Below are 15,469 nucleotides of genomic sequence, written 5' to 3' on the forward strand. Positions count from 1 at the left end.
GCCTCCCCCTTGCTCCCTTTAGGAGACTTAAACACCTACCAGGTCATCCCTGATGGACCAAGGTTGCATTCCTTCCTCTCAAAAAACCAAATGATATAAAATTATCTAATAAACGCAACTTTAATAAATATTTATTAACGAATTAACGCTTCTACAGCAAATGTCTTAAAAATAGGTGGCGACTTACTGTAATATCTTAAGAGATCAAAGGAGTTGAGAGCATTACGCCAACGATACCTCCTTCGTTTTGAACTTGGCAGCAGTAGAAAGGAGCTTGCACGTTACAGGCACATGGCCAGCTGTGTCAGAGTCATCCCAACTATTTCTGCGTGTTCAACACTTTTTTTTTCCCCTTCCCCTTTTTAATGTTGGAAAGGATGCCATTAAAGTGACTCCATTTTAAAATATTATAATCATTCTGTAATGGATTTTAAATAACTATTAGTGCCAGTCAACACTCAAGCGAATCAAAAGATACAATTTCTTTGAAATTCTTGAGAAATTAAACAAGAAACGTTGGGTAAACGAAATGTCATAATAATTAAGAATCACGCGCATTAGTGGACAACATTCAAAGTTCCAATTTCAACAACAACAAGAAAAAAAAAAGTTTCTTCTGAAATTGGAACTCGTATGCGTTATTTGGCGAAGAATTTGAACAAAGGTCATCAATACAAAGAAGCAAACAATATCTTTTATCTTGTTTTCGAGAGACGTTCCAATATTCCGCATAATTCCTTATTGGCCCTTCCAACACCGAAAGATATCCAACGCCTATGACGTCACAGGGACTATTGACGGAAACTTGCGTTGTAGAACCGTGAGAATTCTAATCTTGTTTACGTTTTATCTTACCCCCCTCTTTAAAAGAGCATTTTTAAATCGGCCAGATGCGTTTGGGGTGAGAAGTTAAACGTTTAATCGATCAGGAACGCTCATAATCTCACCCCTATCAAGCGAGAATATTGTAGGGATCAAGGGGTATCTCTCCACTCCCCTCCCCTTCGAACGTCTCACTTTGTTGGTTGATACACAACGTTTGGGAATGAAGGTATTTGCATCACGTTATAAACATTTTGGGGTTGGGTTAAACGACAATCCTTTGCAATCCCTTCGTTATTAGATTAAAGGGTTCCGTTCTTTTCAAAACTCCATGGGCTACAAGATTGATTACACTTCATCATTAGAGCCTACACATACACACGCACATTGCCACTCAGGGATCAAAAAACAAGGGAATGGATTGCCAAGGACGCATTATACTCCACTCCACACATTTACTTAATTAAAAATCATAAAATTTATCGCCAGTTACAGAACCTGTACTCATTTTTCAACAGTTATGAGTTTCTGCTGGTTGCGCAGATATGCTAATTTAAAGATCTAACGTGTAATTATTCAGATAAGTCGCTTGGTAGAAGAGCATTGAACTCCAGAATATAGATTAACTTATTTTAAATATATCTGTTGGTGCAGTATAAAATACTTCAATTGTTACATTAATGCTCCCTGAACAATTAGCATGACGTCACAATGGGAGTGGTTGTCATTCCAAAAGGCAAGGCAGCTAACTCTGATAGTGACGTCATAATGCATTGTTGCACATTATTAAATGATTGTGACGTCATAATGTATTGCTGCATATTGTTAAATGATTGTGATGTTATTATGTATTGTAAACCAAACGAAGATAGAATTCTTCGTCTGACATGGTTTCCTCTGGTTTAGTCCAACTTCGGGCTTACAATCTAAGCAACTGTAATTATACACTAATTAAAAAAAAATAGTTGACTTATGTTTTTAATTACTTATCACACCTTTTAGACAATACGTAAATGTCTTTTGCCCGTTTGCGCATCCACTGTCGTGGGATAAATTTAATTAGCAACCGTGTTCAGCAGTTTCATGGTGACCATAAACCGAATAACGTGTGTGGGCATATTGGGACAACATACCAACTGGTCGGTACGAGACCAGTTATTCTGGAGATACGTCGCATATGTACATCGCAAAGTTGAGCTCATTATGTCCGACGATGGCCAACCTCCCTAGGCGTGAACGATGCAGATAAGCCAGCCGCTAATTCTCTACTTAATCACCACTAAGCCAAGACGAAGCCTCAGCGTTACCATAGCTACGCCAGATAATTCTGTTTACCAAATCAGTCACCTGGTAGTGAAAATTTATGAAGTGGTATAACTTTAATTGGATGTCGCATTGTTCGAGAATAATCTGCTGATTACGCTGATACTCTTTATTAACAGTTAAAACTCGGGACAAGAAATCCGTCGCTTTTTCAAGTGGAAAGTGTACATTAGTATATGGGGGGAGGGGGGCAGAAATACCACCGTATTTTGTGGTATCACGTGGGGTACGTTATTGTGCGTCCAAACGATGATCGGTGTCCACCTCCGAGGTACAATAATAAATAAATAAAGAGCGCTCAACTACAACTGTTACTAAAAGAACTCGTATTTAGTAGTGTCGCGCAGGATCGAACACGCGACTCGCGGATATCTCCACCAGCACGGTGACCACTGGTTGAAGTAACACCTAGATTTTTCTACAAAATGATATTAAAAAAAAATACAAAAAACGATGACTTCGATTATCATCGCATACTGTGAATTGCCAATATGTTTTTTTGGATAAATCAAATCCACTACGAGTAATTCATATCAAATACTTAGCACATACTACTTACGTAGGAGAGAATGGGGCGGTTTAGAGATGCAGCTACTGTAGCCGGCACACCACAAGAATCCTCGGGGCCGAAGAAAGCAATAGCACCCCTCTTCCACTGTTGAATAAGAGCCTCTGTCCCCAGTAAGGTTTCCCCTTTGGTGTCGTTGAAGATGAATTCCAGCCGATGGCCATTGAGCAAACTGGCGTTATTGTTGATCACGTCGATGGCGTAGGAGAGGGCCCCGGACACCACTCTCCCTTGCCGGTTCATGTTCGTCTTCCCGAGAAAGTTAGAGAGGTATCCAACGGTGAAAGAATCGGCTTGGACCAACAGAACGCTCATCCCAACCAGCTGGGACACGGCGAAGGGCAACACGAAACAGATGATCCGAAACACGCGATCACGATAGCAGAGAGCCCTCCAGATCCGCACCAAAATAATCCAAGTTGTGGTCATCGCAGGGACGGAGGACCGTTCACCCTCCTGACCCATGGTGTAACGGGTTGGAGAACAGAATGCCACCTTGACTCGCATTAGCCAGAGGCGTGGACGATTGCATCACTGACGCGTCGGTGGAAACACCGTCAGCGGGTTCACCGAAAGGGGTTCGTACAATCTGACATGCTTTTCTTTCTTCTTTCTTTTGTCAGTCAATCAATTACTCTCTCTCTCTCTGGGAGGACAACTTCTTCACCTTACCGCAAAGCGTCCGAGGCACGGGTAGAGCAAAAAACTACGTCAAACATCCTGTTAGTAAAGTCCCGGGAGGGGGGGGAGGGTTTGCTCGCTATTAAAACTCACGCAAACCAGGCGAGTACTGGAGATCAGCAATCGCCACTTGTTGATAGAAAAACTTGCACGAGGTGCACGAACACGTCATCTGTCGGCCACGGCAACAGGCGGATAGTTCGGTCGCAGGATGTACGTAAACAGATCCGTGTGCGAGCGAGCACGGTGTGTCCCGAACGCTGCACACGCGCTCCCTACAGGCCGGAAAAACGCTCGCCAATAAATTCTCGATCCGTCGGTGGTGTTGTGCTGTCGTGTGGCACGAGCAACTCCGAGGGAGACACTTTCTTCTTCTTGTTCTTCTTCGCGCGATGCGGCCAGACATCTTGGCAACAGCGGCGCACAAACTTCCCTTTGCCCGGCGAGTGCACGAAAAACCCACGTGATGTGACGCCAGAGAGAGAGAGAGAGAGGTGGCACTCTGCCCCGAGACATTGTCCGCGCGCGCAATGCAAAATAGCTACCTACCCTCCTCTCGCGTCTAGGTACCTCGCGTGTTACGTGGCTTTAACAGTTCATGCCCCGCAGTTGTGCGTTCGTAGAGGTTAACTTCACACAGGAACACGAGCGTGTGAGAATTGTTTTCAGCGCCATGATGGTTCAGGGCTTTTGCTGGCTCTCATTTCGCACTAAAAAGTTTTTATTTTCCACTTATTATCTGACTTCGAAATCGCTGCACTCTATAAATTCTCGTTATGAGATTAACTTGGCTTTCTTTTCACGTGATAATATTTATCCAGTAATATGCGACGTCTCTCGGTTGAGCTGTTTAGACTACGCACCACGGCTATTAAGGCAGAGAAGTGTTTATGTATTTGAAGCACTCCCCTCCAAATCTGTACTTTTGGAAAGTCGCTTACATTATTACTTAACAGCTGGAATATACAAAATATTTAACTTGTTGAAGCTCGCAATACAATGAACACTTTTCTAATAAAACAAGCCGGGTGAAATACTTTATCAAAAATCAATCATAAATAAGCAATAATTGATTGGTTTTGTCTTAATCATAGATTGTTAATTTAAGACAAGTTCCTGTATTTAATTTTCATAAATTTTATCTTCTCAAAACTCCAAATATTGATTACCGTATTTACCCGTGTATTTTCTCGTTGTTTGTTATTTTTTTTAAATAATATTTTTATGTAAACAAAGAAGTAATTAAAAGTGGAACTCATAAAAATTGATGTTAGGATTGAACTGAATGTTCGTAGCCATTCTTTGTCTCGAGGATTTAAGCAGTAGGAAAAATTCGGAGTGCCCAGAAGCAAACGGCATTTCAAATCTTTCTAAAAGCTTTAGGAAGATTCAGCTAAGTTCAACTATTTTAAATAAGGAATCTAAAGTTTCCTCGAATTTTAAGTTTGTTGAGAAATCGGTCGATGGAACACACTGTACAAATTACTGCACTACCTTCATTTAAATCTAATAGAAAGAAACAAAAAGCACGTTTTGATCCCTGGGGATAAATGAAACACTTTCTGTCCTTGATGCAGCATAAGCGAGAACACATGGGGTGAGATTTTGTCATCATTTGTAATATGAGAATAATTGTTCTTTGCATGGTTGGGATTCAAAGAAAATGCTCGCAATTAAAAAAATATATAAAAAACATAAGACAATATTATCACTACCGAAATGTTTTCTGAGAAGAATCACCCAACCCCTACAGAAAACAATAATTAACCAAGAGGTTGAAATAAGGAAACAGGCGTTTGTTAGCTCTTAATAAGTTTCGTATGCTAATCAAAAAACGCCAGGCGAACTTTAAAATCAATGTTTGTGAATATTCAGTTTTAGTATTAATAGTTTCGTGGCACCCGTTTAGTAGCAAAAAACATATCATTATATTGAAACCAGAACTGAAGGATTTAGTTCTGATTTCAGAGTATATAACGGCGCGACAAGCAACAGTCCTTATGATAGTTCTAAATATTTATGAAGAACAACCTTTAGTTGATCTAAGTGATAAGGAATGCACATACGTTTCGAAATTGGACGTAGAATCTCTTCTTCAGATGTAAATGACGTTAAAGGATAGTATATGATAAAAATTCGAAATATTCGTGTATTATCATATATGAGAGATATAACTCAATTACATCTTCAACCTCCCCGGTCTGATCACCTTCAACCAACGATACTTATAGCCTCTATAAGTCATCTGACATCCAGTTCACCCTCTGTCTCTTGCCCATCAGGTTCCTTTCATTTATATCTTTTAAACTCTGTTCTCCCCTCCACCCAATACAGGTCCAATCAAAATTTTCCTTTGTTTTCTTAAACGATCCAGTTCAATCAAATTTTTTTTCTTTCGTTTTCTTAAAGGATTTAGTCCAGTCCAAATTTTCTTTCGTTTTCTTAAATAGTCCAATCCAATTTTTCTTTCGTTTTCTTAAACGATCCAGTGCAATCGTTTTCCTAAACGATCCAATCCAAATTTTCTTTCATTCCTTAAACGATTCAGTGCAATCCAGTTTTTCTTTCGTTTTCTTAAACTACCCAATACAATCCAATTTTTCTTTCGGTTTCTTAAACTGTCCAGTGCAATCCACTTTTTATTTCGTTTTCGTAAACGATCCAATCTAATCCAAATTTTCTTTTGTTTCTTAAATGATCCAGTGCAATCCAATTTTTCCTTCGTTCTCTTAAACTGTCCAGTGCAATCCAATTTTTATTTCGTTTTCTTAAACGATCCAGTGCAATCGTTTTCCTAAAAGATCCAATCCAATTTTTCTTTCATTCCTTAAACGATCCAGTGCAATCCAATTTTTCTTTCGATTTCTTAAACTGTCCAGTGCAATCCAATTTTTATTTCGTTTTCTTAAACGATCCAATCTAATCCAATTTTTCCTTCGTTTTCTTAAACTGTCCATCAATCCAATTTTTATTTTGTTTTTTTAAACGATCCAGTCTAATCAAATTTTTCTTTTGTTTTCTTAAACGATCCAGTCCAATCCAAATATTCATTCGTTTTCTTAAACAATGCAATCCAATTTTTCTTTCGATTTCTGAATGTATTTCAGAAATTGCCTGACTACTCGGCGTAATTCGATAAGATACGCAGGAAAGTCTGTAAGAAAAATACGTTTTAGTATTCAAAGTAAATTGAAAGATACGGTTTATAAGAAATATTGAACCATCAAAACCCCTTGGTGTCTCTGCAAGTGATTAATTGGTCAGGTCTGCGACAGATTTGCTGGAAGGAAATGAGGGATGGGTAGAGGTGAGCAATCAGTCAGATGCCCTCACAATACAAAGTATCAGTGAATTGCGTCGAGTTTAAAAATATTGACCAAAGATTTGAAAAATCGTGGGAAACCTCGTTTATTACGTGGTGCCATCTGTTGGCCACTTACCTAAATAACTTACACTGTAGATTTTAATAATATGGCCATTGAAATTCTCTTCCCAGAGCGATACGATGATTACTTACCTTCTCTTGCCATCCATCTATCCTCGAAATGACTAACAGCGCCACTGAAGACTTAATTTCTCCTTTATAAAGACTACAGGACGCATCCCCTTCTTATCAAGCTGGAGATGATAATGCCAATTGTCTCTCATTGATGTCTGTGGCTTCTGGGAAATCTAAAATGCTTGGGGACCATTATTTTCCCCTAATACAATCGCTGGATTGGCAATATGGCTAACTGCGTATTGCTAGGAGGAAGATATCTTCCCTGTACGCTATTTCTCTCTCAAGCCATGTGGGATTTTCTTAGTGTTTTCACACTTAAGCCTTGGACGAGATTTCTCTTCATTTTGACTTCACATATTCTTTCCAATTAGTTCGCTACTGCTTCACTTTTAATACACTTTTGTCAAGGCTATTTTGATTACTCAAAAGGTCAGTTCCTTTTCAGTTTCTTGGAACAGTTTTCGTTGCCAAGCAACGTTCTCGTTGCATAGAAACTTCGAGAATAGATCAATCCTTATTATCGCAGTGATTCAACCCTCGTCAGCATCTATAGAGAGTGATGATATCTCCAGGTAGCCTAGGCGAGCTCAGATAATCAAAGTTGTTTTTCCATCCTTAGGGTACTGCAAATTTGCATACATCTGTGATAAAAGATCGGTCTGCAGAGAGCCATTTAACATAAAGAGTTTTTTTTTTGAGAGTGAGAGTGAGAGAGAGAACAGACTAACTTTGGCTTATCTCAATGTATTAATTTAATTAATTGCGTTAAAAAAAAAGGAAAGAAACAAGTCATAGCACGGGAAGCCACCTACCTAATAGCAATAACTGTTATTTAACTTGATCCCCCAGTTTTTAAAAATTTAATAAACTATTTATGTATTCTACGTTTCGTCTAAAGTTAAGCTTTGATGTCTTCAGAGGCATAAATTTGATAATCTGTTGATTCAATTGCTATTCTTTGTATATCAACTCGCGCAATCTTTCGGTACTTAAACGCACTAATTCAAAAAGTAAATTAACTCGGCTGTTCAAAGAAATATCGTGGCTTTTATTCTTTTCCGTTCATAATAAAACTAATGTTATTGGACTATTTGAATGATATGAACATTGCTTCTATTAACAGCTGCGACTGTTCGCAATTCAAATGCACTTCGTTTCTGGTTATTACACCGAATGTTCCTCACCCGAAACCAATTTCGGCAGAAAGGGTTCGCTCTCCGATTGGCCAATATTAGTATCAAGTTTATCACAATTGAACCACCTCTTTTCATTGACACGGTCACTCAGTCCATCCTGTGCCAATCTAGCAAACAAAGGATGGAACTTAATCCACCTCTCTGAATTGGTTGATAAGGTGCAGGCACTGCTTTTCCCGTATTCTGGAATGGAAGAATGTATCTTGAGACTCTCACTAGAGACCAAACACCCTTCGCAACCTCCAAGATACGGACAAGAGTTCCTTTTCTGAAGTTCTCGAGAGTTCTGCTTGATGGCATCTCGCAGTGGAGTACTTTTCACACGCAGAAGACTTCTCTGGCTGTCTGATTTCGCAGCACCATCTCGCGACGACATAAAAAGTATTTTCTTTAGAGAATCCGAAGAAGGGCTCATGTCGTTGCTTGGAGGAGGAGGAGAAGATTGTTTCTTAGAAGACTGCTGGGAGATACTGCTGTATCGGCGAGGTTTTTTGTTAAGTCTATCAGCTCTGTGACGCTCATCTTCTCCTGTCAGCCAGAATGTTCTCATTTCTCCTTTTCCCTGAAATAAGATTATTCACGTTAGCACTTAAGAAAAGGATTATGACAAGACAACAATAGTTTACAAATCTACCAATAGTTTACACTTTGGATGTTTATTAAAATACTAATTCTTGTTTGTTGATTAAAACAGCTTGCGTTGCTAAAAATAACTTAAAAATTCTAGTCATGATTGCAGTAGGTTATAATTTTAATCAGCAGTCCTGATAAATGCTTCTCTTCCTGATTTTTAAGTCATGAGCATATATTAAGAAGATAATCTGTCATATTCAGAGAAAATTATTAATATTCCTACAAAGAGGAGAATGGAGTTAAGAACTGATGTAACTTTGAAAAAAAGGTTATGACGCTAGGGAAATACGTGCCATCATCGCAATTTTCATAAAAAATACTACCGGGACTGTAATAAACCTCTATTATCCATTCATTTTCAAAAGGCCATCCTTTGAGGGATTAGTGGTTGAGGGCTTCGTATGGAAACGCCTTAGTTTGAGTTCCATCGAACCAGGAAGGACTATGATGGTTTTTTTCATATCGTGGCCCATTTATGCGTCTCGAACAAGAGTTCCACAATATTTTTCTCTGGAAATTCGGGTTTTTCATCTGAATAAAACTATTAAGACAGTGTAACACAATCACACACCTTTCATGATTGTTTCTAGCGAGTTTAAATTTAAATAAAAGCACCTTCAACCTCTACTTCAATAACTTGAAACCCATCTCACTCAATGGGTATACTTTTAGTATCAATGAAACATCCAAACCTTTCTCTCCCTCGGCAGCTTCCCTCAGGGGGATCTCCCCTTGGACCTTATTTATCAATAGCCTGTCAAACATAATTCCAGGGTTACTTGTTCAGCTGGAAATATAATCAGGAATCAAGAAAACCGACCATGAATACACGCAATTTACAAACACCACACGATAAGGCCTCTTGGTGATAGTTTCCTTGGTGCAACACCAACCATCCAGCCAGCCAACTTTCAAAGTATCATTTCCTTTCCTTCAATTCAGAAGAGGAACTTCATAAATGAACTCCTTTTATACTATTTAACAAACAAAATATTCAAACTGGCCAATTTCATCAAGAGGAACAAAGATCACAGACATTTTCTTTTTCAAGCCTTCAGTTCTTGCAATTTTGAATCGTGACTCACCTGCCTTGATCCCATATAGGAAGGAGCACTTTAATAAACTTGAAGCGGTCTGACGCAACTTCCATCAAATCCATCTGTGCTCCCTTCATCAAATGCCATCATATGAGATTAACAACGTTTTAATACATAATTGGGGAGAATGTACTGCAGTTTCTGGTTAAGCCTGAGTTCCATTATTATGATGAGATTTTGTACTTTCTCCCCTTTTCGTTTTTTGATTAAATATAATTGGCCACTCTGTTAAATGGACTAGACTATTCCTCTCTGACAGGTTTCGGCTAATCTATGTGGTATATAAAGCTTGCAAGGTACATGTGTCAATCTATTTACGTGCCTACATCTACACTAGTGTCCAAGGTTAATTGTAACCATAAAATCAGAGTTATCGAGGGAATAGCGCGTGATTATCTCGCTCTAGAAGGCAATTGTTACGCCACATCTTGAGTATTGCATAGAGAGACCTGTTGGAGCGGACGAAGAGAAGAGCAACGAAATTAGTGAGGGGAACAAAAGGGTTCTCTTACCAACAAAGAGTTCAGTTCTGCAAATTGAGTATCCTTGGAAACTTGGCACCTGCGAGGAGATCTGATTGATGTGTTTAAGGATTTAAACGGATTGAATAAACTAAATACCGATGGCTCTCTCTCTCTCTCGGACAACACACTTAAAGGGAGGTATAAATTGAGGAAAGATGATTGTAGGATTGATTGCAGAATTCTGTTTTTTCATCCAGAGTAAATGATTGTTGGACCATTCATCGGAAAAACAAAATACTCAACTCTGTACAAAAGAGAATTATGGGCAAATTGTTCAAATTACCTAAAAGATAGTGGGCCGAGTTTCGGATTGATTTTTGAATGGAGTCTTCAATCTCTTTTCTGGCGCTTAAAAGGAAAAGGTTTAAGATGGACCATTCATCAGGGGTTTAAGATGGACAGCCTTTGCATGACAGGCAATGAGCTGGATGATCGTGAAAAGCAGATTGAGAATGCCCTCTTTTGCAGTTCCTTTGTGACATAGCAGATATTAAAACTGAATTACTACGCCAGAAAGAATTAGACAAATTATTAGAGGGGATGTTATTGCATAAGCTTGCTTCGGCATAATTCGTCACTACTGATTCTAAAATACTTGATTGAATTATATGTCTTTTGTGTAAGATTATGTTATAAGATGCAGTTATAGAGGATTATTCGCATAAATTACAACCAGTTTGCAATAATCCAATTAAATGTAAACTTCACAAATACTCGCCAAAAAAATACGAACCTTTATTGAAACTATCCAGTCGGGCCCTTTTTTTCCTAATAACAGCAAATGTGTGGCGTAGCATATATTCTATAGGGTGTTTTAGTGCGTTTTGGTCTAATTGTAACCATTCAACCACCAAACACGATAAAGTTGAAGGCAGAGGACTTTGTTGCTGAATAGCTCTCTCCAGCATATCTCACACATTCTCAATAGGATTGAGATCAGTTGAATGGTGGGGGCAGGGTAGATGGTAGAGATCTGTGTCATGTTCTCCAAACTATTCTTGCACGATTCTGGTACGATGCACTGTTGCATTGTTATCTGTAAAGTGATCATCACCTTCTGGATAAAAGTGTAACATTGAAGGATGCAGTAGACGTAATACAAAATCTCTGGATGACATTCGACCGTCCACCAGTATCAACCGACCCAGTCCTTGCCAGAAAAACATTCCCCATACCATGATACCACCTCCAGATGGTAAGGTACGGTAAGCAGCAGCCATTATCAGTCCACTGCAGCATGGAAACATCCTCAAACAATTCATGTTGAGGGAAACGGGCCATAATCTGCTACGCTGGTCCAGTGCGGGTTGGCAGATCGACCGTATTTAGCAGTCAGAGGCTTGATCCCCGTTCTACTCAAAGAGCGTGTACTACTGCATTCTCGCTCCTGACCACTCGGCTACAGAGACCGTGTCCAGATGGTAGGTCTGTCTTAACAAGGCAAGCAGTGTCTATTGCTCCGTGAGGCTCTCTTTTTCTGTTTTTCTCTGAAACAAGTGCCAATACCCAATTATCCCTGTGCTTGGTTGAATTCGGATGTTACTTGCTGCACACTGGACATCCTATTTTTCCGGACAGTCCTCCTTAGAGTACGACGACTTCACTCTTGAACTGTGTTTCTGTTTTCCTGCCACATTTACGCCTGTAAGACGTGGAAGAACCGCTTGCTTTCCAGTTATTAAAAACATTTGAGATGGATCCCTTTAAGAAATCAATTATGTCTTTCGTTTCTTGAATCGTGGCTCCTGCTAAACTTGCGCCCACGATAACCTGATAGATCATTCTAGATTTAGAATACTGCAGTCTTTATACTCAACGAGGCAACACCTCATCACTCTAAGTCACAGCTCTTTTTTGCATCTATTTGCATATCTTCTGTCTGTGACTGTTTTAATACAAAGGTTCGTACTTTTTGGCCCGTGTGTGTGTGTGTGTGTGTGTGTGTGTGTGTGTGTGTGTGTGTGTGTGTGTGTGTGGTTTGGAATAATCTAATTAAGATTCATCCCAATATCAATACAAAAGCGATTCTAGAATTTTATTAAAACTGTTACAAAATGTGTTGGAAATGTACAAAGTGGCCATCTTCCTCGTTTAGAGATCCATTCACTCTTATTTGTGTTTAACGCGACATCTATGAAGAATCTGTTCAGCAATGGTGCAAATGTAGTTGTTGGTGTTTTTCTTCAATCTTTGACACTGTTTTTCTCGGATATTTATCACTGAATTCCTCTTGGCATTTTGAAAACGATCTGCTTGCAAGGAATGCGTGTATGTTAGGACTAAGGCTATGTACAGTAACTAAGGCTATGTGTCATCAGTATTTGTGCCCATAAATTGGGTACATCCTATGGTCAATTTGCCTGTATTAATGGACGAAAACTCATGCAACCCTTGCTAGAGACGGACTAACTCAGCCGCGGAGAGAAAAGAACCCCACAAAACTTCTTAGTGTCATTGACGGAATTCGAACCCAGATATTTTCCACCCAGTATGGGCAAGACAGTAATAATGTCCACCGTGCTGGATGCAGAGTATGTTCCAAAATAAACACAGATTCTTCTAGGAAAAAACCTCATTCAGACAATGCACTAAATAAATGATGCGGTGATCCTCAAACACCACTGTATCGCAGTGTTATTGTAGTATATTTGGAATTGTAGTAGTAGAACTTTAGGAGCATCGGCAACTAAGGCCAAATTGCTCCATGTAAAAATTTTCTGTGTTCTGTGGTCGATTTTCTGTTTGCCAGACGAAAAACTAGAGTTTCCGGGAGAAAAAACGATGCTAACCTCATCTGAGGTCGACTAACTCAGCCAATTTACGAAAAATGCCATAAAAATTTCTCACATCATCGACAGGATCGAACTCAGGTCTTTACCACCTGGCTTGGGGTGGACGGTGGAGCTTTGTTGTTGTTAGGGAATGTCCCCTTTATTCAATATTAAAGAGAATTTATGTTATAGGTCAAAGGCGAGTTCGTCCTGGAATGTACTTTTTCTGGTAAAACCAATATATTTCTTGAGCCTAATTTAGCACTTACTAGGGGTGGTCAAGGAGTTCTGAGAACAGGGTATATAAAATGCATTATTAAATTGTATAACAACTAATTTGATAATATAATGTTATATATAAAATAACATAAAAATTGTATGTCAATGTGTTATGTAGTTTCTAAAATTTAATTTTTTATGTTGGTAGGTAGAAGAAGAAGAATGAATATCCCGAAAATGGAGCATCATTTAGTAATCAAATTTTTGATCAAAGAGGGCAGAAATCTATGAAAGGATGACTGGAGTGTTTGGAGAAGTATTATCCAGTTATGTTACTATTGCAAGATGATTGGCAGAGTTCAAAAGAGGACGGAAGTTAGTTGAGGATGATCCAAGGTCTGCTCGGCCATCTAAAATTCATCATCATTATATGTCATCGTTCCGCTATTACACGGGTGGATGTATGAAGCCTCGCCACTATGCCCTGTCCATGTACTTCTCTCCGTCGTTGATTTCACTCCAGTTTCCTCCTCTCTTAATGACATCTGTCTTTATCATTTCTTGCCATCTCATTCTTGGTCTCCCCCTTGGTCTTTTGTCCCTTAATTGTAAATCAAACATTCTTCTTGGCAAACGCCTCTCGTTCATCCTCTTGAAGCAATCAGTTCTAAAACATTTGCCATCGTTAAGGAAAAAAACAGAAGAATTAAAGTGAACTTGAAAAAATACCTAATGTTTCTTCAAGTTCTGGAAAAAAATACGTAGTAAAGGTTATTTTTTCAAATAATACGTAATAACGTATTATTTGAAACGTATTACATGACTGGGAAAGATAGGTTCCCAGAAACCTTTCCTTTTCATGACAAACATCAGATGGCGAAGTCATCAAAAGAAAATTTAAAATTAATTAATCTGATTATTAATCAGATTAATAATCTGAATAGCGACTAGTGATGAAACTTGGCTACATTTCTATGATCCTGAATCCAAATTAGAAAGCACGCAGTGAAAGCAAAGCAAATCTCTAACCCCTAAAAATTTCAGAACCCAACCATCAGCTGGAAAAGTGTTGGCCTTAATTTTCTGGTACACTTAAAGGATTGTTTTTAATTGGTTACCCTGAACCCAAATTAAGTTCTAATTAATTATCGTGGTAGCTGTTGTTGGTGTAGTAGGGTCTCAGGAGCATCAGCGACTAAAGCCATATTGATCCTTGTATATTGTCTGTAAATTGCGTGTATTCTGAGGTCGATCTGTTTGCTGGATGAAAAACCATCTACCCTCGCCTGAGATCGACTACCTCAGCAACGTTGTGAGAAAGACCTGAGTTAGAGTCCCCTATGGACGGGACATCTCCATCACAATGCACAAGGATCAGGTTGTACAGGCTAAAATTCATGAATGTGGAATTAAAACCCCATAGAGACCAAACCTAATTTATTATTTGCTCAAAAACTTCATGTTTCATTTTAGTGAAACTCATTTTAGAGAGTTGAAGTAACTGTGGAAGTCTGGTTTGATGCTCAACCTGAAGTCTTTTCTTTGAAGGATTAAATAGAATAAATGCATTGAACTTCGAAATGAATAACGTGGGAAAAAAAAACAAACTGAATTATTTGTGTCCATGTCTCTTATACTCTGTTCCCACCAGAACATTTTTGACCACTCCTCGTGCGTATCTGTCAAATTACAGTCTTAATATTCCCGACGACTTTAAAACACAGAGAAGAATTTAATTTTCTATAGGACTCTCAAAAAATTTAACCGGGATCTGCACATCAACACTAGCTAATCTTACCTTTATACTCTTAAGAAAATCGAACTATTTGTCTCCTTTGAAGCAGTAGCTAATCGGCACACAGCCATCCTGTTCCTTCTAATGACTCCCACATAAAGTGATCACATGCCTGTCAACAGCAATCTTTTCCCACACGCGTCAAACACGTGACTGGTAATTTAGAAAACATCTGCATGGGGTCAGTGTAGCAGTTTTAATTCAGTTAAGAGATGATTAGGCTGCGCGCTTTTATTCAGTTATTCAACTGAGCATCTGTATGCCACTCAACGGGGGCCTTCCTACGACATGATAGTTTTGTATGAACATGGGAAGCAAGGTTCCACGTCTTCGTGTTT

The 15,469-nt window shown here is 38.9% G+C and overlaps 2 protein-coding genes across 3 annotated transcripts in view; both read right to left on the reverse strand.

The window, feature by feature from the left end:
- The window catches only part of LOC150082981 (uncharacterized), a 196,191-nt gene extending 192,444 nt beyond the window's left edge, over positions 1 to 3,747 (reverse strand). The window contains exon 1 of the mRNA XM_090378342.1: positions 2,705 to 3,747. Coding sequence (XP_090234468.1) covers positions 2,705 to 3,220 — 516 coding nt within the window. The 5' untranslated portion in view covers positions 3,221 to 3,747. The remainder of the gene's footprint in view (positions 1 to 2,704) is intronic.
- Positions 3,748 to 7,962: 4,215 nt separating this feature from the next.
- Positions 7,963 to 15,469, reverse strand: part of LOC150082982 (guanylate cyclase 32E-like) — a 432,790-nt gene continuing 425,283 nt past the window's right edge. For both annotated transcript variants that reach the window (XM_090376960.1, XM_090376959.1), the window contains exon 21: positions 7,963 to 8,654. In XM_090376960.1, coding sequence (XP_090233086.1) covers positions 8,061 to 8,654 — 594 coding nt within the window. In that variant the 3' untranslated portion in view covers positions 7,963 to 8,060. The remainder of the gene's footprint in view (positions 8,655 to 15,469) is intronic.

This window comes from Mastigoproctus giganteus, chromosome 7 (assembly GCF_048544385.1).
Source record: "Mastigoproctus giganteus isolate SK-2022 chromosome 7, ASM4854438v1, whole genome shotgun sequence".
Classification (NCBI taxonomy): domain Eukaryota; kingdom Metazoa; phylum Arthropoda; class Arachnida; order Uropygi; family Thelyphonidae; genus Mastigoproctus; species Mastigoproctus giganteus.